This window comes from Eptesicus fuscus, chromosome 5 (assembly GCF_027574615.1).
Source record: "Eptesicus fuscus isolate TK198812 chromosome 5, DD_ASM_mEF_20220401, whole genome shotgun sequence".
Lineage (NCBI taxonomy): Eukaryota > Metazoa > Chordata > Mammalia > Chiroptera > Vespertilionidae > Eptesicus > Eptesicus fuscus.
This window is the reverse complement of record NC_072477.1, coordinates 108,843,286-108,868,789: the sequence shown is the minus strand read 5'-3', so window position 1 is coordinate 108,868,789 and position 25,504 is coordinate 108,843,286. Positions and strand designations below refer to the sequence as shown.

The 25,504-nt window shown below is 40.6% G+C and overlaps 1 protein-coding gene across 7 annotated transcripts in view; it reads left to right on the top strand.

Annotated features, from left to right (window-relative positions):
* Positions 1–25,504, top strand: part of NEO1 (neogenin 1) — a 360,999-nt gene that overhangs the window by 289,891 nt on the left and 45,604 nt on the right. For all 7 annotated transcript variants that reach the window (XM_054716716.1, XM_054716720.1, XM_054716721.1 and 4 more), the window contains 3 exons: positions 4,106–4,216; positions 5,253–5,447; positions 11,311–11,406. In XM_054716716.1, coding sequence (XP_054572691.1) covers positions 4,106–4,216; positions 5,253–5,447; positions 11,311–11,406 — 402 coding nt within the window. The remainder of the gene's footprint in view (positions 1–4,105; positions 4,217–5,252; positions 5,448–11,310; positions 11,407–25,504) is intronic.

Sequence of the window (25,504 nt, the reverse complement as noted above, 5' to 3'; positions counted from 1 at the left end):
TCTGATTGGTGTTCCCAGTTTCTTAGGATATATTCCTAGGAGTGGGATTACTGGGTCAAATGGGAGTTCCATTTTCAAATTTTTGAGGAAACTCCATACTGTTCTCCACAGTGGCTGCACCAGTCTGCATTCCCACCAGCAGTGCACGAGGGTTCCTTTTTCTCCGCATCCTCGCCAACACTTGGCGTTTGTTGATTTGGTGATGATAGCCATTCTGACAGGTGTGAGATGGTACCGCATTGTTGTTTTGATTTGCATCTCTCGGATAATTAGTTACGTTGAGCATGTTTTCATGTGTCTCTTGGCCTTCCAGCTGTCTTCTTTTTAAAAGATTCTATTTAGGTCCGTTGCCCATTTTTGTATTGGATCATTTATCTTCCTTTTATTAAGTTGTATAAGCTGCCTGTAGATCTTGGAGATTAAACCTTTATCAGTGATACCATTTGCAAATATGTTCTCCCATACAGTGGGCTTTCTTGTTTTGTTGATAGTTTCTTTTGCTGTAAAAAAGCTTTTTATTTTGATGTAGTCCCATTTGTTTATTTTCTCTTTAGCTTCCATTGCCCTAGGGGCAGTATCGGTGAAGAAGTTCTTTTGGCATATGTCTGAGATTTTGCTGCCTGTGGATTCCTCTAGTATTTTTATGGTTTCCCATCTTATGTTTAAGTCCTGTATCCATTTTGAGTTTATTTTTGTGTATGGCATAAGTTGGTGATCAAGCTTCATTTTTTGCATGTATCTGTCCAATTTTCCCAACACCATTTATTGAAGACACTGTCTTGATTCCATTGTATGTTCATACCTCCTTTGTCAAATATTAATTGAGCATAGTGGTTTGGGTCAATATCTGGATTCTCTATTCTATTCCATTGATCAATATGTCTGTTCTTGTGCCGGTACCAGGCTGTTTTGAGAATAGTGGCTTTGTAATACAGCTTGAAATCTGGTATTGAGATCCCTCCTACTTTATTCTTCTTTCTCAGGATTGCTGTGGCTATTCAGGGTTTTTGTTTTTTTTATTCCAGATGAATTTTTGGAGAGTTCTTTCAAAGTCTGTGAAATATGCCATTGGTATTTTAATGGGGAGTGCATTGAATCTATAGATTGCTTTGGGTAGTATGGACATTTTAATTATGTTGATTCTACCAATCCATGAACATGGTATGTTCTTCCATCTGTTTACGTCTTCCTCTATCTATTTTTTCAGTGTCGTGTAGTTTTCCGTGTATAGGTCTTTTACCTCCTTAGTTAAGTTTATTCCTAGGTACCTTAATTTTTTTGGTGTGATGGTAAATGGGATTGCCTTTTTAAGTCTCTCTTTCTGTAAGTTCACTATTGGTGTATAGAAATGCCCTAGATTTCTTGGCATTAATTTTGTATCCTGCTACATTGCCGAATTCATTTATTAAGTCTATTAGTTTTTTGACGGAGTCTATCGGATTTTTTATGTCCTGGTTTGTGTCAGAAGCCAGGATATGAGTCTCAGGCAGCTCTGTTTCTCAAGATGGCGTGGTCTCCGCATCCGCACCCGCCGCCGAGAAGTGTCCACTTTGTGCGTGGGGCTCCGCCGTCTAGGACTGCCCGGTTAGGCAGCCCCTTGAGGACCTGCAGAATCTAACTGACCCTAGCTCATACACACACACACACACACACACACACACCACACACGTCTACACTCTCCTCTATGGGTTCCTCACTCACACTCTCTCTCTCCCTACCTTCCTGCCGGTCTCCATCTTTTGAAAAACCTGATCAGTTGAATTCTTTCAGAACCTCAGTTGAGCCATGTTTGCTAGAAGACCAGATTGTTGTCTATTAATAGTTGTAAGTACATGTCTAGTCATTCTGGCTCTTTCTGATTCATGTAGGCGAGGAGGTAAAGTGACTTGGTCCCAGTCATTTTGCTTCTCATTCTGTTTTGCTTCTTGCTTTCTTGTGGGCAAATAAGATGATCTGCATAGAACAGAACCTCCCATCTCTCCTCTCACACCCTGTGACAGGATTGATTAACTGAGCCAGGGCTCACCCTGGCCAAGTTCTCTCTCAATTTCTGTACTGTGTTGCTGGCCAAAGATCCCAATATTTGGATATGGGGAGGTAGGATGATTTTTCATAACCCTAGTAAGACCTATCACAATATCTACTATTTAAGAGCTCTACAAATGTATGCATGTGAACTGTATACTTGAAAATGGCTAAAATGGTAAGTTTTATATGTATTTTAACACAATAAAAATGAAAAAAATGAACTCATGAATATCTGACCATATTGTTGACTTTTGCTCTACTTTGTAGGGTAGACTTTTACATGTGGATCTTTGATTCATTGGTAATTCAAGTACTTTATTAGGTTATCTAATCTAATAATAGACAAATATGCAAATTGACCATACCTCCGACACACCCACAAACCACGCCCTCAAGCCACGCCCACCATCTAATCAGAGCGAGTATGCAAATTAACCCAAACCAAGATGGCTACAGCCAGAGAGAGCAAGGTTTCCTAGGTAACAGAGGAAGCCAAGCTTTCTGCCAGCCGTTGCAGGCCTAAGCCTCCACTCAAGCTACAAAGTTTCAATTATAGAAGGTAAACAAATTCAAACAAATGGTGGCAGGATGGAGCTTGAGAGAGCAGGCCAGGGTTGCCGCCGGCAACAGGGGAAGCAAAGCTTTCCGCACACCCTGGCCGGGCCCACCCACTTAAGGCAACAAAGTTTCAATTATAACCCCAACACAAATGGCTGCGGGCCTCGGAGGGAGCCCCAGGCTTGGCTCTGCTCCAGGCTACAAAGTTTCAATTGTAGAAGGAAAATAAATTCCAGATACCAGGGCCTCCGCTTGCGTTGCCAAGGGGCATGGCCCACCTGCAAACCACCACAGCCCCCTCGCTCAGGCCACCCCATGCCCCAAGGGAACCCCCACCCTGATCAGGGACACCCTTCAGGGCAAACCAGCTGGCCCCCACCCCTGTACCAGGCCTCTATCCTATCTAATAAAAGAGTACTATGCAGATTGATCATCACTGCAACACACAATATAGCTGTCCCCATGTGGTCAAAGATCCTGCCCCCATGTGGACACAAGATGGCCACCACAAGATGGCCAGCAGGAGAGGGCAGTTGGGAGGCACCCGGCCTGCAAGGGAGGGCAGTTTGAGGTGATCAACCCTGCAGGAGAGGGCAGTTAGGGGTAACCAGGCCGGCAGAGGAGGGAAGTTGTGGGCAAACAGGCTGGCAGCAGAGTGGTTAGGGGGTGATCAGGCTGGCAGGCAGAAGCAGGTTAGGGGCAATCAGGAAGGCAGGCAGGCAAGCAGTTGGGAGCCAGCAGTCCTGGATTGTGAAAGGGATGTCCTACTGCCCGGTTAGGCCCGATCCCAGGGATCGGGCCTAAACGGACAGTCAGACATCCCTTGAGGGGTTCCAGATTGGAGAGGGTACAGGCTGGGCTGAGGGACAACCCCCCTCTGTGCACGAATTTCGTGCTCCGGGCCTCTAGTATTAAATATAAAAGGTTAATAATAGAAAGGCATTATTCCTTTTTTATTTATTATGTATACTTATGGGTTGGTAGGCTGCTGAGAAATAGATTTCTAGGCTGTGTTAACAGGTAAAGTTTTTCTCTGTGATTATGGCGTGGCTAAGAGAAAAGAGGTAACGTGGTAGGAGTTACATCTTGCATTCTTTTCTGGTCTTTAGTGTCTTCTGAGACCAACGGACTTTGTTCCTTGTTATAACTTTCATTATCCTTGGCCTCTTTTTGGCCTTAACTTCCTTAGTAAAATGAAGGGATTGCATTAAATGATTTCTAAAATGCCTTCAAGCTCCTTTTAAAAAACAACAACACACCTGTTGTCTCCTGGGAGCTTCACTAATTTCTCTTTCCTTCTTGGATTGTGTGGACTTCAGCCTCTACTTTAGAGGTGGGAGCTCCTCTGTTCTGTACTTCTATATTTCTTGTTTTGTATTAACTTTAACTAAAATTTTATCAAGATAGTAGCTGTATATCGAGTTGGTGGATGAGGCATTTGCTTTAATGAGATTGTTTGTATTTTGTTTTTCCAAATCTGTTGTTTCAACTTGTCTTTTTTTTGTCATTTGGGTCTCAGGTCTGGATCGGGGGACTGAATATAATTTTCGAGTGGCTGCTCTAACAGTAAATGGCACAGGCCCGGCTACTGACTGGCTGTCTGCTGAAACTTTTGAAAGTGACTTAGATGGTAAGAACAATGGCACAGGCAAGGTACTAATTATAGTCAAGTGAGCCTAGCTGGGAAGCCACAGATTTGGGGTATATATTGCTTTAATCTGTGAAGTTTAATATATACTACTGTCATTCCTGTAATGCAGCAAGTTTCATGGATCTCCCCCATCCCCCACCTTTGTGGCTTTTAGATAACTGTGTCTTTAAGTAGAACCAAAACCAATAAAAAGGCACAGGTGCCTTAAGTCTGTTTTTCACCAAGGCCATTAAATATGTGGATGATCTAAAATGGAAAGCTGAGCCACATGAATCATGCTTATGTTTCATTAGTCTCCCTTTTCCCTTCATTCTAGACATCTTACCCTTTTTCTCACCAGTTTATTCATGACTAAGTCCACATGGGTGTGTGTATGTACCTTTATCAAATACAGGTGCTGTACTTGGAAGACAAAAGGATCCTATTCTAACTCTTGTTTCACTATTTTTTAAATTAAGATAGCAATTTATGCCTCGAAAAATACTCTAAATTGCCACCGCTTAAGCCTCTTGGTCTCCCACCATCTAAATCAGTTTGTGGTTCTATTCATATTTTCTGACTTATCTTATTACTTAGGGGAGTAAATAATTAATACTATTGCTGTAATGTGATACTTGATTACCTGTTGACACCAGGCTTCTAATTAGTTGGTGTTTCTGCCTGGTAAGTTTGGGAATCAGATGTGAGACCAAGAGGAATGGGTACCTATTGAAAGTCAATTTATTTGTTTTTCTCTATTGGACAGAGGTTCTTGGATCACTTTGTCTTCCCTTCCAAATTAATGTTGCAGTGTCTAGTATTTCAGGCTGCTGTTTGGCTTTTGTTTTCTTCTTAGAATGCAGTAAAACCATTGGACATACTTTACTGTATATACATATTCTCTTTGAATTCTTGGTCATAATGGAAAAACTTAGCCCCAAATAATTTAGCGGGAGATTGAACACCATTCCCCAAAGGTGGTGAAATATCCTAATGGAAGATGAACCACATCTTGCCTTTCTAATTTCCTTTCCAGAATCTCGTGTTCCTGAAGTACCTAGTTCACTTCATGTCCGCCCACTTGTTACTAGCATCGTAGTAAGCTGGACTCCTCCAGAGAACCAGAACATTGTGGTCCGAGGTTATGCCATTGGTTATGGCATTGGCAGCCCGCACGCCCAGACCATCAAAGTGGACTATAAACAGCGCTATTACACCATCGAAAATCTGGGTGTGTATGCTCAGCAAAGGAAGTAATTGTACTTGTGATTGCTTTTTTACTTTTTTATTGTGTAATAATTTTATTTTTATAGAAAACTTAGAAAAATAGTCCAAAGAATTCCTGTTAATCCTTCACTCCGCTCCCCAAAGGTTAACATTTTCTACATGTGCTTTATCAGTCTGTATCTTCCTGTATGTACTCGTTTTCCCTCTGAACCATTAGAGAGCAAGTTGCAGATATGATGCCTCTCTACCTACTAACACTTTAATGTGCATTTAGTAAAAACAAGGACGTTTTCTAACATAACCACGGTACAGTTATCAAAATCAGCAAATTAACACTGACAAAATATCTATAGACTTTATTGATACTTTACCAGTTGTCTCATTAATGTACTTTATGATAAAAGAAGGGATTGTCCATGATCACATGTTTCATTTTGTTATTGTGTCTCATTCGTTTTCTTTGATATGAAAGAGTTCCTCAGTATTTTTTTACTTTAATGACTAAGCCGTTTTTGAAAAGTATAGACCATTATATTTTGTAGAATGTCCCTCAATTTAGACTTGTCTAATATTTCCTCATTCCGTTCAGCGGATGTTGTTCTGGGAGGCAGAGCATAGACACAGTGTGATCTTTTCAGTGCCTCATCTTAGGAGGCACAGGAGAGCCTATCACTAGTGATATTAACTTTAATCACTTGATTTAAATGGTACCTGCCTCATTTCTCTACTATGAAGTTATTATTTTTCTCTTCATAATTACTAAGGACCTTAAAGGGGAGAGATACCATGAATCTTTGTAAATGTTTTATTTCTCATCAAACTTTCACTTACTAGTGTTACTGTCTTTAGTAATAGTTATCACTATGGTGTTTCGCAAGTGGTGATTTTCTAATTCCATTATTTCTTCTACATTTATTAGCATTTTTTAATAAGGAAAATCTTTCCTCCTCTTTCATAGTAAAAGAATAGCCGGTGGGAATCTCCTTATAACTGGCTCCTCTGTCCATCTGACAAGATGTTTCAGACCCTGGTATTTCCTAGCCTTAGCCCTTGAATTAGCCATTTCTCCAAGGAATCCTGGTTTCTTTTATGGAAAATGGTATTTAGAAACCAATATTTGAGCACTCTACTGATTCATAGAAAATCCTGAGGAAATCCTGGCTACTAAAACTATAAGTGAGTTTAGCAAGTCACAAGGTACAAAGTTGGTCTAACAGTAAGCAGTTAGAAATTTGAATTAAAATTGCATTCTCCCCAATGCAATCCTACATAAATCCCAATACACTTTTTTGTAGAAATTGGTAAACTTATTCTAAATTTTATATGAAAAATCAAAATTACTGGAATAGTCAAACATGTTAGAAATATTCTATGTATTGATTGTGGTAGTGATTACACATCCTGTATAATAAAAGCATAATTATTGATTGTGGTAGTGATTACACATCCTATATAATAAAGGGTAATATACTAATTAGACCAGACAACCTTCCGGACAAAGCCAGGGCTGAGAAGGCCTAGGCAGAGGCGGCTGCCGCAGTGGCAGGGGCCAAGCCCCTTGCATGAATTTTGTGCATCTGGCCTCTAGTATATATATACTTGTCAAAACTCAACAAACTGTATACTTAAGGGGTTCATTTTACTGTGTGCTAATTATACCTCAAAGTTGATTTACAAAGCAAGAAAATGAAAAATAACAATATTTTATAATAGAAAGTAACTTGATTTTGGTAGGTGTTATTACTCTTCCAAATTGGATTATCATTATACAGGTCTTTGGCACACTTCCCTTTTAATTCAGTATTTGCCCTGACCAACTTTTTAACTCAAGTCATATCTTTGTAAAATATCTTTCATAAAACAACATGAGGTGTCTAACAGATGCCTTACCTTCATCTTTTCTGGTAGAGAATAAGCAGCAATTTGATGCTTTATTCAAAACAAAGTCGCCTTTTTTTTTCCTTTGAAGAACAACACAGCTAACCTAGGATGTGTTCCCCACATGAGAAGTCTTATAAGGCAGTTGTAAGAACAAAAGAAAAGCTCTGCTGGTAAGGTGGTGTCCCTGTGCTGACCCTCTGCCTGCTATTTTCTTTATGAAACTACTGAAAGGAAAGTCCTCTGCGTTGTAAGCAGTTCATGGTCCTAGACCAGTGGTCGGCAAACCGCGGCACGCAAGCCACATGCGGCTCTTTGGCCCCTTGAGTGTGGCTCTTCCACAAAATACCACATGCGGGCGCGCACGTACAGTGCGATTGAAACTTCATGGCCCGTGCGCAGAAGTCGGTTTTCGGCTCTCAGAAGAAATTTCAGTCGTTGTACTGCTGATATTTGGCTTTGTTGACTAATGAGTTTGCCACCACTGGCCTGGGCCTCAGGAGCTTTCAGTCTAATAGGAAAACGGAAGTACTGCCCAAGAAACAACGGAATGACGTGAAGTACGGTGCGAGAGGGGAGAGCTAGTAAGGCACAGCAGAGCCGTCAGGAAAGAAGCTTAACTTGAACTTGAAAAACAGAGCAGTGTTTGAAAACGAGATGAGAAGGTGCACTCCATGTGCTGAAGAGAGTGAACAGACTTCATTAGAAAAGAGAGTACACATGACAGGTAGCAAAAAAATTTAATTTGGCATAAAGTAAAATGAGCTTGAGCTGTATAAGTCAACACTGATAGATCTAAGATGCATATAATGTTGATCAAAAAGTCAAAGTGAAGTACATTTAGGAATTCATTTATTAAGCAAACTAGAGCTCTCGAGTTTCAGGTTCATATAAACATCTCCTTCCTGGGTATCTGCACTGGGATATAGCCCATACTGTATCATAACTTAATCAAAATTAAAGTTAGTGTCTTTTCCCACAAATCTTCCAATCAACCAACAAATATTTAATGAACTCCTACAGTATCCCAGACACTGTGTTAAAGATTGAGCAGAGAATCAACCAAGCATGATCCCAATTATTAGAAATAATACAATTTTGAAATAATGGAAATTGTTTAGATTGCTAAGGAAGAGAAATGGTGAGTAACTAGAGGCTAATCCAGTTTTAAGGGATGAGCCCTTTAAGATGAGTAGGCATTGTCTAGGTAAAGAAGAAAGGTGGCCTGTGTGCCTAGCATAGAGAACAGCTGCACATGTTAAGGCCCAGTGTTAGGTAGATAGTGCTCAGTGAACTGAGAGATGGAGCATGCAGATCAAGGCAGTGGTGGAGAAGCAAGTGGATATAATCAACAAGACTTGATTATAGTATTTGATTATTTGCATAACAGGGGAGGCGGGAGAGAGAAGTCTTAATAACTCCCAGGTTTCTGACTTGAGCAACAGGGAGCATAGAAGTGCTATTTATGAACTAGGAAACACGAGGGTAGATCTGAAGTGGGGAGAGAGAGAGAGATTTGAGACATCCAAGTGGAGATGCCAGAAGGTTTAACCTGAAGGTTTGGTGATCAGAAGAAAGGTCTGGCCTAGAAATGTGATTTTTCATTCGATGGCACATACATGCTAACCCAAGCTAAGGAAATGAGTGAAAGCACATAGGGAGAGAGTGAAGAGTGGGAATAGAATGTGGGCTTGGAAATGTGTACCATGGTTACTCTGCCTCTGTCCCCAATCTCTGTGAATGACTTTATCATCTACCATGTTACCCAAACTGTCATCTTTTCCTTTTTCTCACCAATCAAGTCCTGAGTCCTATTGATTCCATTTGTTGTCAATTCTTTCTGCCATTGGGAGACCAACTGCCTTTACTAGTATATATTCCCCATTTGTATCTAAAGAATGGGCCACCAGCAACGCAGTTATTTTTATTATTATTATTATTGATTGGGGTGACATTGGTCAACATGAACACATAGGTTTCTCATGTGGGTTTCTGTGTTACAAGATCTGTATATTGCACCATGTGCTCACCACCCAAAGCCTGTCACCTTATATTAGGACCCCTTTCCCCCTTCCCTCTGGCAACCACCACACTGCTGCTTGTGTTCATGAGTTTCAGTTTTATATCCCACATATGAGTGAAATTATATGGTTCTTACCTTTTTCTGACTTTATTTCACTTAGCATAATGTTCTCAAGGTCCATCCATGTTGTTGCAAATGACACTATTTTATTCAAAGTGCCCTATGATAGAGGACTGGATAAAAAGAATGTGGTACATATATATAAAGGAATACTGCTCAGCCATAAGAAAGGATAAAATAGTAAAACAGCTATTTTAAGCTTTTCAAGTAATGCAAACAGACTACTTTGGAAAACTGCCCAACTTTGCTAGAAGTGAGTGATATGAGTCAGCTCCTCACCCTACAACATTTCAGTGGGGCTCACATTTTCACTTCTTTCTTTATTTTCATTCCTCACCCGAGGATATTTTTCCGATTGATTTTTAGAGAGAGTGAAAGGAAGGGGGGGAGTGAGAGAGAGAGAGACATCAATGTGAGAGAGGAACATGGATTGATTGCCTCCCACAGGTGCCCCCACTGAGGCCTGGGATCAAACCTGCAACCCAAATACTTGCCCTTTGGTGCACAGGCTGATGCCGTAACCACTGAGTAACACAGGCCAGGGATCAAGTTTTCATTTCTGACTGGACTTTTGAAGTTACTAGTCCAAAATTTTGCCTGGATCAGGAATGTTATGAGGTAGAGTCATCCTAATTTACCTCAGCAAATAGGAAAATGAATGCTATTTCAACTATTTAATACCCACACTTTTCATAGAGTCTAACTGGCAGCATTTTATATGGTCCACCTGGAGGAAGTGTTTCTTACAGTCCCATTTCCTGCAGCATCACCTCCAAGCCAGTCGTAATCCTGGGCCATATCTTACTCTGCCAAGAAGTCTACATGAAGGCTAGATGAGATTACGCAGTTGCCAGATTTGGAGTCCCCGCCCCCGCCCCTTAAGAGTTAACTCAGCAGTTTCTGAGTTAACTTTTTTCTCCTAGTTCTCTACCTTGGCTGTTGTAGTTGGTGTCCTCTTTCTGAGAAAGAAAGGGGTTTGTTTAATTTCAGACTTTATCTATGGGCTTTCAACACATGAAAGATTTACGTACTCATTCTAATCCTAGCCCCACACTATATAATAACATCACTAAACCATCCATTAGCTTAGGCCAAGAGAGAATTCAGGCACAGCTACACTCACTCCTGGTACTAACTCAAGAGAGAATTTAAGCACAGCCAACCTCACTTCTGGTAATAACTCCAGACAGGTTTCCTACCCTGCAACGTGGATAAGTTTCCCCTTAACCACTGTTTCAGTTTCTGTGGTTTTGATTATCCACGGACAACCAAGGCCTAAAAATACTAAATGAAGAATTCCAGAAATAAACAATTTATTATCAGTTTTAAATTGCACATCATTTTTACTAGTGTGATGAAATCTCAAGCCATCCCACTCTGTCTCCCACCCGGGATGTAACCATTCTGAGTATGCCGCCTGCTTGTTAGTCACTTAGCCATTTCAGTTATCAAATTTTTATCAGAGACAGAGAGAGGGACCACATTTACATAACATTTATTACAGTACATTGTTACAATTCTATTTTATTGTTGTTGATCTCTTACTGTGCCTAATTTATAATTAAATTTTATCATAAGTATGTATGCATAGGAAAAAACATAGTATATATAGGGTTTGATACTATTTTCAGACATCCACTGGAGGTCTTAGAACGTGTCTCCTATGGGGACTACTGTACTGTATATAGAGCCATCTCACATCTCCTCACACCTCAAAATATTAGTAATCTCACATTTAAATCTTAAATCTTCCCTCCTGGTTTCCTATGCAGTTAAGACCCATGAACTTTTAAAATTCTATAGTGAGAATGTTTTTTAAGTGTTTTGACTTGTGTCTTTCCTTCAGATCCCAGCTCTCATTATGTGATTACCTTGAAAGCGTTTAACAATGTGGGTGAAGGCATCCCTCTATATGAGAGTGCTGTGACCAGACCTCATACAGGTAAGGGATCCTGTCCACCCCTGGTCTTTGGCTTTTTTTCCATCAGCTTAAGTAGAATCATGGTATGTAGCCTAACGCTGTATCAGTGGAAGGAAAAGAATATGGCAATTTAGGGTGCAGGCTTCAAATAGGATATGGGCTTTCAATATGGAACATTCTGTAATTCCTGTTTCACTTTTTAGACACTATTAACAATGCTGTCATGTAAATAATTCTATGTAGTTATGTAAAGATATTCTTGATGTGTTGGGATCTCGAAAGCATAATTGTGAGAGAATTCAAAGTGATTTTTCATCTTTAGGTTATGTGACTTATAACTAAAATGAGTAAAAAGACAAAAATATCTCCATATCTCTAGAGGAATGATATAGGTTACTGATGGTAGCAATAAATGTATACGATTGATAAATCCAACATTTTCTTTATTAGACACCCAAGTTGGTTGGGGAAGTATTTTTGTATGTGCTTTTCATAAGCTTTATATAAAGAGTATGAAGTCAGATTTACTATCCATTTGATCAACTATATATTTATTACTAAAGAGACCAAATATTCATTTTTGTAATTTATTTAAAATATCTTTAAAGGATTATCCATATAATGTAAAGTTTCTATAGTTATATAAAACATCTAATTTAGATCTCAGTGAGAAAGTTTACCGAAGTAATACATTAAAGTTGTAAATTTTTCTAATGGGTACTGAAAAATCAAAGAATTTGTCACTTTCAGAAGTACTCTTTTTCATTTGTTTCTCAGAATTGTGAATCTATTTTGCCTGCTATGTTTTCTGGATACTTTGTATAATATTACAAATGTGGCATTATTCTTTTTTAAAAGCCCATCTCTGTCCCCCTTTTTTTGTGCTTTTACTTAAAATGACCAACATCATGACTATATGGGTGGTCATCTGTCCTGTCTTCTGTCCTGTGCACTTATAATTTTTAACTTGTTTAAAAATAACTTTTCATAAAGGATAAAAAGCAAGATTAAAAAAGAGAATATTAAATAAGTTATTTGCTACTTTCTTAACTCAGCCTACAATAGAAAAAAGAAAATTTGAAATTATTTCCTTTTATATGACTTAAAAGTATATTCTTCTGTTTAGAAATACACAGGAAAATGTTCCTAACACAGATAACCTAGCTATTTTTTTAAAAATATATTTTATTGATTTTTCACAGAGAGAAAGGGAGAGGGATAGAGAGCTAGAAACATCAATGAGAGAGATACATCGACCAGCTGCCTCCTGCACACCCCCCACCGGGGATGTGCCCGCAACCAATGTACATGCCCTTGACCGGAATCGAACCTGGGACCTTTCAGTCCGCAGACCGACGCTCTAGCCACTGAGCCAAACCAGTTTCGGCAAACCTAGCTATTTTTTTTACAAGAGTTACTACAAATAAAAAATTTTCTCAAAGAAGTCTTAATGATTTTTGCACATGAAGTGCATTTTCTGTAACTGGTAGTATGTGTCCTAATCTTTGAACAAAGCCTTGTTTATAATGCATGTTGTTCCTCTGTTATTTTTAGTCTTCATTGTGTAGGAAATACACACATGGAAACTATTACTTTAGCTTTGCAATTATTTATAAACAAGGCCTAGGCTTTTTCAAATTTTGAGTTAATAGAAAGGGCTAGTCACGATAACCATGTGGGAAGCCCATTTTAAAACCTTAAGTAAATCAGTGTGTACTGACCAAAGAGTTGGAAAAGCCCAAACAGATCCTGCTGTATTGACCAGGGCTTGTGTAACTCAATGCCTTTGTGCTTGTTCTGGCCTCTGTTTTTATTTATTTATTTATTAAATTAATTGGGGTGATATTGGTCAAAATGAACATATAGGTTTCATGTATGGATTTCTATGTTATAAGATCTGTATATTGCACCGTGTACCCACCACCCAGAGGCAAATCTTCTGTCAGCATATATTAAGATCCTCTTTCCCCCTGACTCCCTTCCTCGGGCAACCACCACACTGCTGTGGGTGTTCATAAGTTTCAGTTTTACATCCTACATATGAGTGGAATCATGTGGTTCTTAGCGTTTTCTGAGTGACTTATTTTACTTAGCATAATGTTCTCAAGGTGCATCCATGTTGTTGCTCATGGGGCTATTTCTTTTTTTTTTTTTATGGCTGAGTAGTATTTCATAGTGTATATGGACCACATCTTCTTTATCCAGACCTCTATTTCAGGACACTTTGGTTGTTTCCATGTCTTGGCCACCATGAATAATGCTGCAGTGAACATAGGGGTGCAGATATCTTTGCGAATACATGATTTACAGTTTTTTGGGTAGATACCCAGGAGTGGGATTGTTGGGTCATATGATAGCTGTATTCTTAATTTTTTGAGACATCACCAGACTGCTTTCCATTGTGGTTGCACCAGTCTATATTCCCACTAGCAGTGAATGAGGGTTCCTTTTTTCCACAACCTCTCCCACACTTGTTATTGTTTGTCTTGTTGATAATGCTCATTCTAACAGGTGGTATTTCACTGTAGTTTTAATTTACATTTCCCTAATTGCCATTGAGGTTGAACATCTTTTCATATATCTATTGGCTGCTTGTATGTCTTCTTGGAAGAGATGTATTTTTAGGTCCTCTGCCCACTTTTTGATTGGGTTGTTTGGTGTTGAGTTTTATGAGTTCTTTATGTATTTTGGGAATTAAACCTTTGTTGGAGCTACTGTTTGCAAATATCATCTCCAGTCTGGTTGGCTTCCTCTTTGTTTTGTTGTCCATTTCTTTTGCTGTGCATAAGTTTTCTAGTTTTATATAGTCCCATTCATTTATTTTTTACTTTACTTCCCTTGCCTTTGGGATCAAGTTCTTAAAATATTCTCTACGACCCAGATCCATAAGTTTGGTACCTATATTTTCTTCTGTGTAACTTATTGTTTCAGGTCTTATATTTTGTCTTTGACCCATTTTTAATTCCTTTTTGTACATGGGGACACACTGTAATCCAGGTTTATTCGTTTGCATGTGGCTTTCCAGTTTTTCTAGACCATTTATTGAAGAGACTATCTGTACTCCAGTGTACATTTCTGGCTCCTTTGTTGAAAATTATCTGTCCATATACTTGTAGTTTTATAGCTCTCTATTCTGTTCCATTGATCTATGTATGTTTCTCTGCCAATACCATGCTGTTTTGATTATTGTAGGTCTGTAGTATAATTTGAAGCCAGGTAGCGTGCTTCTTTCTTTTTTTCTCAGGATTGCTTTGGCTATTCGGGGTCTTTTGTAGTTCATACAAATCTAATGATTTCTCGTTCATTCTATTTCTTTAAAAAATGACATTGGGATTTTGATGGGAGTTGCATTAAATCTGTATATTGTTTCTATTCCTATTTTATTGAGTGTTTTCATCATAAATGAATGTTGTATCTTATCAAATGCTTTTTCTGCATCTATTGATGAGATCATATGTTTTTATCCTTTATTTGGTAATGTGTATTATGTTGATTGATTTGCAAATGTTGAACCATTCTTTTGCCCCTGGAATGAATCCACTTGATCGTGATGTATTATTTTTTTGATGTACTGTTGTATTTGATTTGCTAGTATTTTGTTTAGGATTTTTGCATCTGTATTTATCAGGGATATTGGTCTGGGTTTGTGTGTGTGTGTGTGGTCTTTGCCAGGTTTTGGTATCAGGTTTATATTGGCCTCATAGAATGTGTTAGGAAGTATTGTCTCTTCTTTAATTTTTTGGAAGAGTGTGAAAAAAATAGGTTTTATTTCTTCTTTGAACACTCTCGGTAGAATTCACTGGTGAGGCCATCTGGTCCTGGACTTTTGGTTTTTGGGAGGTTTTTGATGGTTGTTTCCATTTCCTCACTGCTGATTAGTCTATTTAGATTTTCAATTCTTCATGATTTAGTCTAAGAAGGTTATTTCTAGGAACTTATCCATTTCTTCTAGGTTATTGAATGTGGCATGAAGTCTTTCATAATATTCTAGTACTAGTGGCCCGGTGCACAAAATTCATGCATAGGGGAGGGAGGGTGTCCCTCAGCCCAGCCTGCATCCTCTCCAATCTGAGACCCCTGTGGGATCGGGCCTAAATTGGCAGTTGGACAACCCCCTCGCAATCCGGGACTGCTGGCTCCTAACCGCTCACCTGCTTGCCTGCTTGATCACCCCTAACCACTCTGCCTGCTGACCTGCTCACCCCCAACTGCCTCTCCCCACCCCCACCAGCCTGATCACCCCCAACTGCCCTCCCCTCCTGGCCTGATCACCCCCAACTGCCTTCCCCTCATGGCCTGATTACCCCTAACTGCCTCTGCCTCGGCCCCGCCACCATGGCTTTGTCCAGAAGGACGTCTAGAAGGTCTCATGGTCTAATTAGCATATTACCCTTTTATTAATATAGATAGGATATGACATACTGCCATAACTATAACATATGTACCAGTATTACTCTATGAGAATACATACTTCATGTGATAGGAAGGCATCTAATACATTACATTGTATATGATGTAAGTAGTAGGAAATACTGTATTCATAGCAATAATATACACCCTGTGACTTCCCTTCCTGATTTGGGAATGGTTCCCCAGTTCTTTGAACGTTTCCTGGCCCCTAATGTATTTTTTTTTTTTTTTTTTGTCATTCAGTGTAACTTTATTTACTGTTTATTGCACATGATTTGAGGTCTTTAATTTCTAACCACCAAAGATTCAAAGGACTGTTTTTTCCATGAAGTTTAACATTAACATCAGTGAATTCCTGTATTCATGTGTTTTTACTGTAAACATATGAATTATTCACATTGTCATAGATCCTGAACTCATAAGCATGGACCATGCACAGGCTGGCAGCAAGCCAGGAAGCCACTCTGCAAGCAAACAGATACTCTGCATAAGGAGAAAAGTCATAGCACAACATTTAATGTCCAACCTGAGTCACCTCAGAATGTTATATATATTGACTTCTTAATTCATATAGTATCGGGAACTCAACTGCTTGGTTGGTGGCGGGGTTGACCTGGTTTGGGGAGGATTATTCCTGAAATAATTAAGGAAAGGGGGGCTCAATATTTCTTCTTGGTTGCTTGCTCCTCCCCAGTACCTTCATCTTTCTTCTCGTCCTCAGCTTCTTGGGCATCTTCTCCTTCACCTTTACCTCCTTCTTCTTCCTCCTCTGAGTCCTCAGATTATTCCTTGGCACCTTCTTCCTCTTCCTCTCCTTCCTCTTCGTCAGCCACTTTCTTCTCCTTCTCCTCCTCTTCAGCTTCTCCTTCAGAGGGGGGTTCATCCTTAGCTTCCTCGGCTTTTGCAGCCTCAGTGGTCTCCTCCACCTCTATCTGCTCCTCCTGGACGTGGCTGGTGTAGTAAGAAGGGAAGGAACAAGCGGACATCAAGTAGGACAGTGATGGCGAACCTGTGACACGCGTGTCAGCACTGACACGTGTAGCCATTTCTAATGAGAGGCAGCCGCATGCCGAGGATGAAACATTTGCTGCTCCTGAGGGTGAAACATTTGTGAAATAATGTTTTTTCCTCAAAGTGATACACTACCCGAGTTATGCTCAGTTTTTTGGCGAAGTTTGACACACCAAGCTCAAAAGGTTGCCCATCACTGAAGTAGGAGCTAGTCTGTAAACCACTGTAGGCAGATCGACCAAAGATCTGGGAACTCTGGGAGTAGCCGCTGGCTATTCTTCCCATTCTGGTGAAAGGAGCTGGGTCTCCTCACCTTCCAAGAGTTTCCTGTAAGCTGCAGTGTCAATGTCTAAAGCCACCTTCACATTGAGGAGGTCCTGGTATTCTTTTAAATATCATGTCATTTCACTCTTTGTAGTTCTCAACTCATTTTCTAATTTGTTGATTGTGTCCTGCATAGCACTAACATCCAAATTCTGCTTATCCTCCAGCTCTCTCAGCTGCTTTCCCAGAGCTTCATTCATGCCCCAGCATGCTTTGATCTCCAGGGTCTTGGCCTTGAGCAGGCGGCGGCTTTCAGACATCTCCTCCTTGGCAGCGAACACCCCGTAAGTGTTCTTGACAGTGCTCTCAGTCAGCAAGGTGAAGTGGCTCTTGTACCATTCTTCTGCATTCTGCATGTTCTTGGCAGCCAGCTTCTCGTACTGGGCGTGGATGTCCTTGAGCGCGGCAGAGAGGTCGGACTTGGAGAACATGTCCATCTCCACAGAGATCTGAGCGTACTGGATCTGCGCCTGCAGCTCAGCGATCTCCTCTTCATGCACCTTCTTCAGAAAGGTGATTTAGTCCATCAGGCTGTCGATGCACTTTTCAAGCTCAGCGCCAGCGAGAGCTGCCTGATCTGCACCTTTGCCCACCTCCATCAGCCAGCCCTCTGCGTCATCATGGTTCAGCACCTCTTCCTGGTAGCATGACTGCAGGTTGCTCCCAAGCCCTAGTGCCTGCTAACTGCCCACTGCCCTCTCCTCGCCAGGTACAGGGCACGGTGGGCCAGGGCACAGGCGTGCCATTTTCATTAAAAACCCAGCCTGCTCCACCGGTGTCCGCAGGCAGCCCGGGGGCAGACAGTGATCCCAGAAAACCTGGCCACCCCTGCCTACCCAGGTCCCCGTTAGCGACCTGGACCCTGCGGGCGGCATTAGGCGCTGCCCACCCCGCCTGCCCGGTCTCTGATCGCAGCCTGGACCCCGCGGGCGGTGTCAGGCACAGCCCGCCTGGCCTGCCCGGTCCCCCATGGTGGACTGGACCCCACGGATGGCATTAGGCACAGCCCGCCCGACCTGCCCGGACCCCGATGGCGGCCTGGACCCCGTGGGCAGCGTCAGGCGCAGCCTGCCCAGTCCCCCATGGCGACCTGGACCCCGCAGGTGGCGTCAGGCGCTGCCCACCCCTTCTGCATATGCAAATTTACCCTCCATCTTTGTTGGCTTAATTTGCATATCACTCCTGATTGGCTGTGGGTGTAGCAGAGGTACAGTCAATTAGCATTTTTCTCTTATTAGTGTAGATGATCCTTTGTATATCTGTAATGTCTGTGATGACTTCTGTCTGATTTCTGATTTTGTTTATATACGTCTTTTCCCTTTTTTTCCTTAGTGAATCTAACTGGGCGTTTGTCAATTTTATTAATTTTTTCAAAGAACCAGCTCTTTGTTTTCTTGATTTTTTTTTTTTTTTTGTATAGTCTTTTCTCCATTTCATTTAATTCTGCTCTAATTTTTATTATTTCCTTTTTTTCTGCTGACTTTGGGTTGCTTTTGTTCTTTTTTTTTCTAGTACTTTAAGATGTGATGTTAGGTTGTTTACTTGGGATTTCTATTGTTTCTTGAGATAGGCCTGTTATGACATTGTGAGTGCCGCATCCATTTGCAGCTACCGTTCAAGGTCTGAAGAAGGGGCTGCACACAAATGGATATACTAGACAAGAAATATAAAATTAGAAGGCATGGGGAGCCAGGCGGAGGCTTCACTCGAGTGGAGAAGCTCTCTGAATCTCCAGACCCATCAGTTTTTTATTTACTAGAATACTCATTTGCCCTTTAGCAAAGCAAACAGGCATATCAATGGTAAAGTTTGGTAAACAGTAAAAGAATTATCAGGTTAGTAGATTGCCTTCAGCTGTTCTGCCAGCAGCAGGCAATATTATGCTGATTTTCAGCGCTTGCTGAATATCAAAGTCCATCAGCCTTCTAACAGACTTCTCACATTTATATGTTAACTGCTTGTTGGTCTTAGCCTCTGGCATTTCCCCCTTTTTTGTTTTCTTAATAAATTTAGAAAGGTGTATGCCATTTGCAGGGCTTGAGTCCTTTTAAGACTTTTAGATTCAATGAAAAGGATTGAGTTCTTTCATGTCCTTTTAAAATTTGTTGTCAGGCATCAAAGGAACTAGTTTGCAGTAAGCTCCTTTCTGGGCCATCAGTTCTTTGAGTCACCTTGCTAATCACTGTCCGCTGTGACATGACAGCAATGATATTCGAGTTCTGGATAGTGGACAAACGGTGGGGAATGACAATGCAGGTCCGACCTTCTTTGGCTTTGTCCAGGGCAACCAGAACCGACGCACAGCTGATGACTGCTAGCATGGCAAGGCATCTTTAACATCCCCCATCTCTAGACTGTTTCTTCTCTGTCTTGTCATCGTATTGCTGGGGCTACTGCTATCTGTGGTTGGAGTAGTCTGGTCAATTCCTCTCTCAGATCCATTGATGAAGTTTCCACATGGGCTTGGAGGAGTTTTCTGGAAATACACAGCATATCCTCGACCAAAGCTTAATAAAGGGACCCTTCCATAAACCAGACTCGGGATCTTTCCATTTAACCAGACCATTTTCCTTTGGCTTATTCTGACACCAGTATAATTCCATGGGTGTTTTGCCATCAGCATTACAAGAGAAAAAATTTAAAGTGATTAAGGCTTGATGTAGTTTACTTACAGAATATTTCTCCACTATTCCCCCTTTTTTTGTTTTAACATGCAAGGGGGACATTTTTTGCTTGCTGTACAATATTTTGGCTTTTGAAAATCCTGCAATGCAGCCTTGATCGGAATAGGTTCCTGCCTAGTACAACTAAGTTCCCCTGAATATTCACTTATTTCAATTTGCCAATTTAAATCAGTCTGAAATAAGGCTTATTTTCTAACTTCATTTGTCCTTGGGTGTGTACAGTAAATGACACTAATTGGATTTCTACTATCAGTCTTTGAGTATATTGACATAAGCTTTGTTAGGGAGGCAAAATGCAAATTAGTTACTTTTCTTTTTGAGGCCTAATACATTTTTTTTAATTACACTTTTCTAGATATTTTAAGGGAATGTCCTTGTATTTTTTCTCCCAGAGTAATTTCTAGGCCACATTTAGTGAGTTTCTTTTAAAAACCTTTTTTTTTTCTTTTAAACAGAACAACAAACAGTTGCTTTTCAGATACTGGCCAAAACTGTAAGGCATACATAGCAAGTAAAAGTAACTCTTTTTACTTATGGTATCTTATTAGTGGTGAGAATTAATGCTTGAATAAAAACTTTTAGTTTACTTTGTAAATAGTAGCAGAAGAGATTTTTGAAATTTCTACTTTTTATTAAGCTTAAAATTTACTTTTGAACAGCATTCTTTTTGGCTAGTGCTCATTTGCATATGTATGCAAATTTTACTTTGGACATTGTTAAAACCAATTTGCTTATAAAATATTGGCTTCTCCTATAACTGATTTTATGTGAGACCTTGATTATATTTTAAGAAGCTAATCTTATCTAATAAAAGAGTAATATGCAAATTGACTGTACCTCTGCTACACCCACAAGCCACACCCACCAGCCAATCAGGAGCAAGTATGCAAATTAACCCAACCAAGATGGCTGCGGACACGGAGCGAACAGGAGGCTTGGGTTTCCCCGGTGATAGAGGAAGCGAGGAAGCCAAGCTTCCTGGCTGGCCCAGGCCTCCACTCGAGGCTACAAAGTTTCAATTATAGAAGATAGATAAATCCCAACAAAAATGGCTGTGGCCACAGAGCGAGCAGGAGGCTTGGGTTTCCCCGGCAATGGAGGAAGCCAAGTTCCTGGCCTCTGTTCAAGGCTACAAAGTTTCAATTATAGAAGATAAATAAATCCCAGATACCAGGGCCTCCGCTTGGGTCACTGGGGGGCGTGGCCGGCCTGCAAATCACCACTGGCCCTTCACCCAGGTCGCCCTACGCCCCAAGGGAACCCCCACCCTGATCCAGGACACCCTTCAGGGCAAACCAGCTGGCCCCCACCTGTGCACCAGGCCTCTATCCTCTCTAATAAAAGTAATATGCAAATTGACCATCACTCCAACACACAAGATGACTGCCCCCATTTGGACACAAGATGGCCACCACAAGATGGCCTGCAGAGGAGGGCAGTTAGGGGGGACCAGGCCTGCAGAGGAGGGCAGTTAGGGGCAATCAGGCTGGCAGGGGAGCAGTTAGGCATCAATCAGGCTGGCAGGGGAGTGGTTAGGGGATGATCAGGCTGGCAGTCAGAAGTGGTTAGGGGGAATCAGGAAGGCAGGCAGGTGAGCAGTTGGGAGCCAGCAGTCCTGGATTGTGAGAGGGATGTCCGACTGCCCGTTTAGGCCCGATCCTATGAGGCGGACATCCCTCGAGGGGTCCCAGATTGAAGAAGGTGCAGGCTGGGCTGAGGGACACACACCCCTGTGCACGAATTTCGTGCACTGGGCCTCTAGTATACCTATAATTATCACTGAAAAGCTCCACTACAAATCCTTCATTTTAGTTACATCTATTTATGATTTAACAATTTTGAGATTTTAAAGCCAATTATCACCATCTATGGCATTTACTTTGGCAAATTCTGCAACAGAGATAACTTACTGACTTTTAGTGGCTTTATTGTTAACCTTGGAATACGGTCCATTATTATTCAAGAACTGCCCATTATTATGGAAACACTAATCTTGTTGCCCAAACCCGGCCTGTATATTTTCCTTGTGTCATTTTGCCATCTTTTAAAGAAAAACAGTCTTGGGTTTATTCTATAGTATCTGTAAAGAGATGGGGCTCAATCAAGAGGCCACCTAAAATCGAGCGGGATGCGCCGTCTCTTAAAGCTAGCCTTTTTCTCTTAATGGATACAGAAATCCCAGATGCATCCCTTAAATTGTGAAAATGTCTCATCTATCCAAATTTCAAATGACAGACTGGGAAATAAAAACATGGCGAAATGAGACTTTTAATAGCACTCTTGGGAGTGGGCGTCCATTTTACAGGCTCACCAAAAGACCTAGTAATTAGTGGGCTGGCGTCTTTTTTTAGATATCTCTACCTCCCTTTGTCTCCTAGGACATGTACCATCGGCCACGTGTCTCCCCACCCCCACATCCTGTTTGCTCTGAGGATATTCAGTAAATGGCCTGGCCACCTAGGTTTCTTTCCTTATTAAATTAAATTAAAGGCATGCTTAATAGACTAATAATAAACAACAAAGACAGGTAAAACAACAATCAACAGACAAGCACCCATAACATATAGACAAGACTTAATAAATCAGAGTTTTTTTCATGGATCTTTTCCTGTTCTCTCTGTAGCATTAAGTTATTTTAGCTAAAATCTGCCTGTCCCAAGGTGTCATATGGTAATTTTCAGGCAAAGCATTAAAGAGGCCTTTTGTACAAGGACTGATAGCCCTATTTTCTCTAGCTCTTGAGCCTTTCCACACTAGAGACATACTTTTGATCCCCAATACGAATTAGGCATAATGCACTTTGAACAAGAGCCCACATAGTTAAAGAATACAAGGGCGGGAGGGGTGTGGGATGGGAATGGGGGGATGAGGACAAATATGTGACACATTAATCAATAAAGAAATTTAAATTTAAAAAAAATACAAGGGCACTCATTTTCCTTGAGCCTGATTTAAGAGAGTACCTTTTGACATTTTAATTTCTTTATCCTTGAGCATATAAGCTAAAATTTACAATGATATTTTTGCCTTTTACTCAAATTCTTCCCCATTATAGCCTGGCTGGAAATAGAAGACATCCCCACCCACTTACACTCAAGACTTCCCCATAGCTTGGCACAGGCTTTATACACAGTGATTCCCCACCTTTTTCGGTGCAGTTCCCACCTTTTCAGTGAATTTTCTTCGTTTTTCACTCCAGTGAATCTTCTTCTCCAAGTATCTGTGTTCAGGCGCCAGATGTGACCACTGAATCCATTTGCAGCTAGGGTTCAAGGTCTGGAGAAGGGGCTGCACATAAACAGATACTCTAGACAAGAAATATAAATTTAGAAGGCATAGCGAGCCAGGAGGAGAACCTACCCTCTAGCAGAGCAGCTCTCTGAATCTCCAGACCCATCAGCTTTTTATTTACTAGAATACACATTTGCCCTTTAGCAAAGCAAACAGGCATATCAATGGTAAGGTTTAGTAAACAATAAGTGGATTATCAGGTTCGGGGATTGCCTGCAGCCATTCAGCCAGCAGCAGGCAATATTATGCTGATTTTCAGCCCTTGCTGAATATTTAAGTCCATCAGCCTTCTAACAGACTTCTCGAATTTATATGTTAACTGATTGTTGGTCTTTGCCTCTGGCATGATATAAACTTCCCTCTTATTACTGCTTTCACTGCATCCCAGAGGTTTTGATATGTTGTTTTACCATTCTTATTTGTATCTGTATATCTTTTGATCTCATCTTTTATTTCTTCTTTAACCCAGTCATTTTTTAGTAGTATGTTGTTTAATCTCCATGTATTTGTGGATTTCTTTACCTCTTTTTACAGTTGATTTCTAATTTCAAGGAATCATAGTTAGAAAATATGTTTGGATTAATTTCAACATTTTTAAATTTGTTGATGCTAGTTATGATCCATCTTTGAGAATGTACCATGTGCCATGAAGAAGAATGTGTGATCTTTTAAAAAATCTTTATTGTTCACAGTGTTATATATGTCCCCTTTTTCCTCCATTGACTTCTTCCAGCCTGCCCCCACTCCCCACCCCAGGCCTTCACACCCTATTGTCTGTGTCTATTGGATAGGCATAAATGCATACTAATTCTTTAGTTGATCTCTTTCCACCCACCGACACTCCCCCGCCTTTCTTCTGAGCTTCAACAGTCTGTTTCATGTTTCTATGTCCCTGGATCTATTTTGTTCATCATTTATTTTGTTCATTAGATTTCACATATAGTGAGATTATGTGATACTTAAATTTCTCTGACTGGCTTATGTCACTTAACTTCAAATACTACACAGCTGTAAAAAAGAAAGAACTCTTTTACTGGCAGGTGAGTGGTTAGAGCAATTAAGTTTGTTGACCAGCCTTCTGGCTTCCTGTCCACATCTCTCTATTACTGAAACAGTGACTGGTTTCCGGCATTTTACCATTTGCAACAGCATGGATGGACCTGGGGAGTTTATGTTAAGAATGTATGTCTGGTGTTCTGTGATGAAATGTTCTGTAAAGGTCAATTATGTCCATTTGGTCTAGTGTTTCATTTAAGGCCAATATTTCTTTATTGATTTTTTGATTGGCTGATATGTCTAGAACTTTCAATGTAATATTCTGTGAGTAGCTGTTTATTATATTTCAGTGCTTCCTGGCTGGGTGCATATATATTAAGAAGTGTTATGTTTCCTTTTTTTCTTTTTTTAATTGATTAAGGTATTACATATGTGTCCTTATTCCCCCATTGTCCCCCACCCCACTCCTGTTCATGCCCTCACCCCCCTGGTGTCTATGTCCATTGGTTATGCTTATATGCATGTATACAAGTCCTTTGGTTGACCTCTACCCCTTACCCCAACCCTCCCCTATCTTCCCTCTGAGGTTTGAGCATCTGATCGATGCTTCTCTCTCTGGATCTATTTTTGTTCATCCGTTTATGTTGTTCATTATAATCGGCAAATGAGTGAGATCATGTGATATTTATCTTTCTCTGACTGACTTATTTCACTTAACATAATGCTCTCCAGCTCCATCCATGCTGTTGCATATGGTAGGAGTTCCTTCCTTTTTACAGCAGCATAGTATTCCATTGTGGAGATGTACCACAGTTTTCTAATCCACTCATCTGCTGATGGGCACTTAGGCTGTTTCCAAATCTTAGCTATTGTAAATTGTGCTGCTATGGACATAGGGGTGCATATATCCTTTATGACTGATATTTCTAGTTTCTTGGGATATATTCCTAGAAGTAGGATCACTGGGTCAAATGGGAGTTCCATTTTTAGTTTTTTGAGGAAACTCCATACTGTTCTCCACAGTGGCTGCACCAGTCTACATTCCCACCAGCAGTGCACGAGGGTTCCTTTTTCTCCGCATCCTCGCCAGCACTTGTCATTTGTTGACTTGTTGATGATAGCCATTCTGACAGATGTGAGCTGGTACCTCATTGTTATTTGGATTTGCATCTCTCACATGATTAGTGTCTTTTAGCATGTTTTCATATGTCTCTTGATCTTCCTTATGTCCTCTTTCGAAAAGTATCTATTTAGGTCCGTTACTCATTTTTTGATTGGGGTTGTTTATCTTCCTTTTTTTAAAGTTGTATGAGTTCCCTGTAAATGTTGGAGATTAAACCCTTATCGGAGATAACACTGGCGAATATGTTCTCCCATGCATTAGGCTTTCTTGTTGTTTTGTG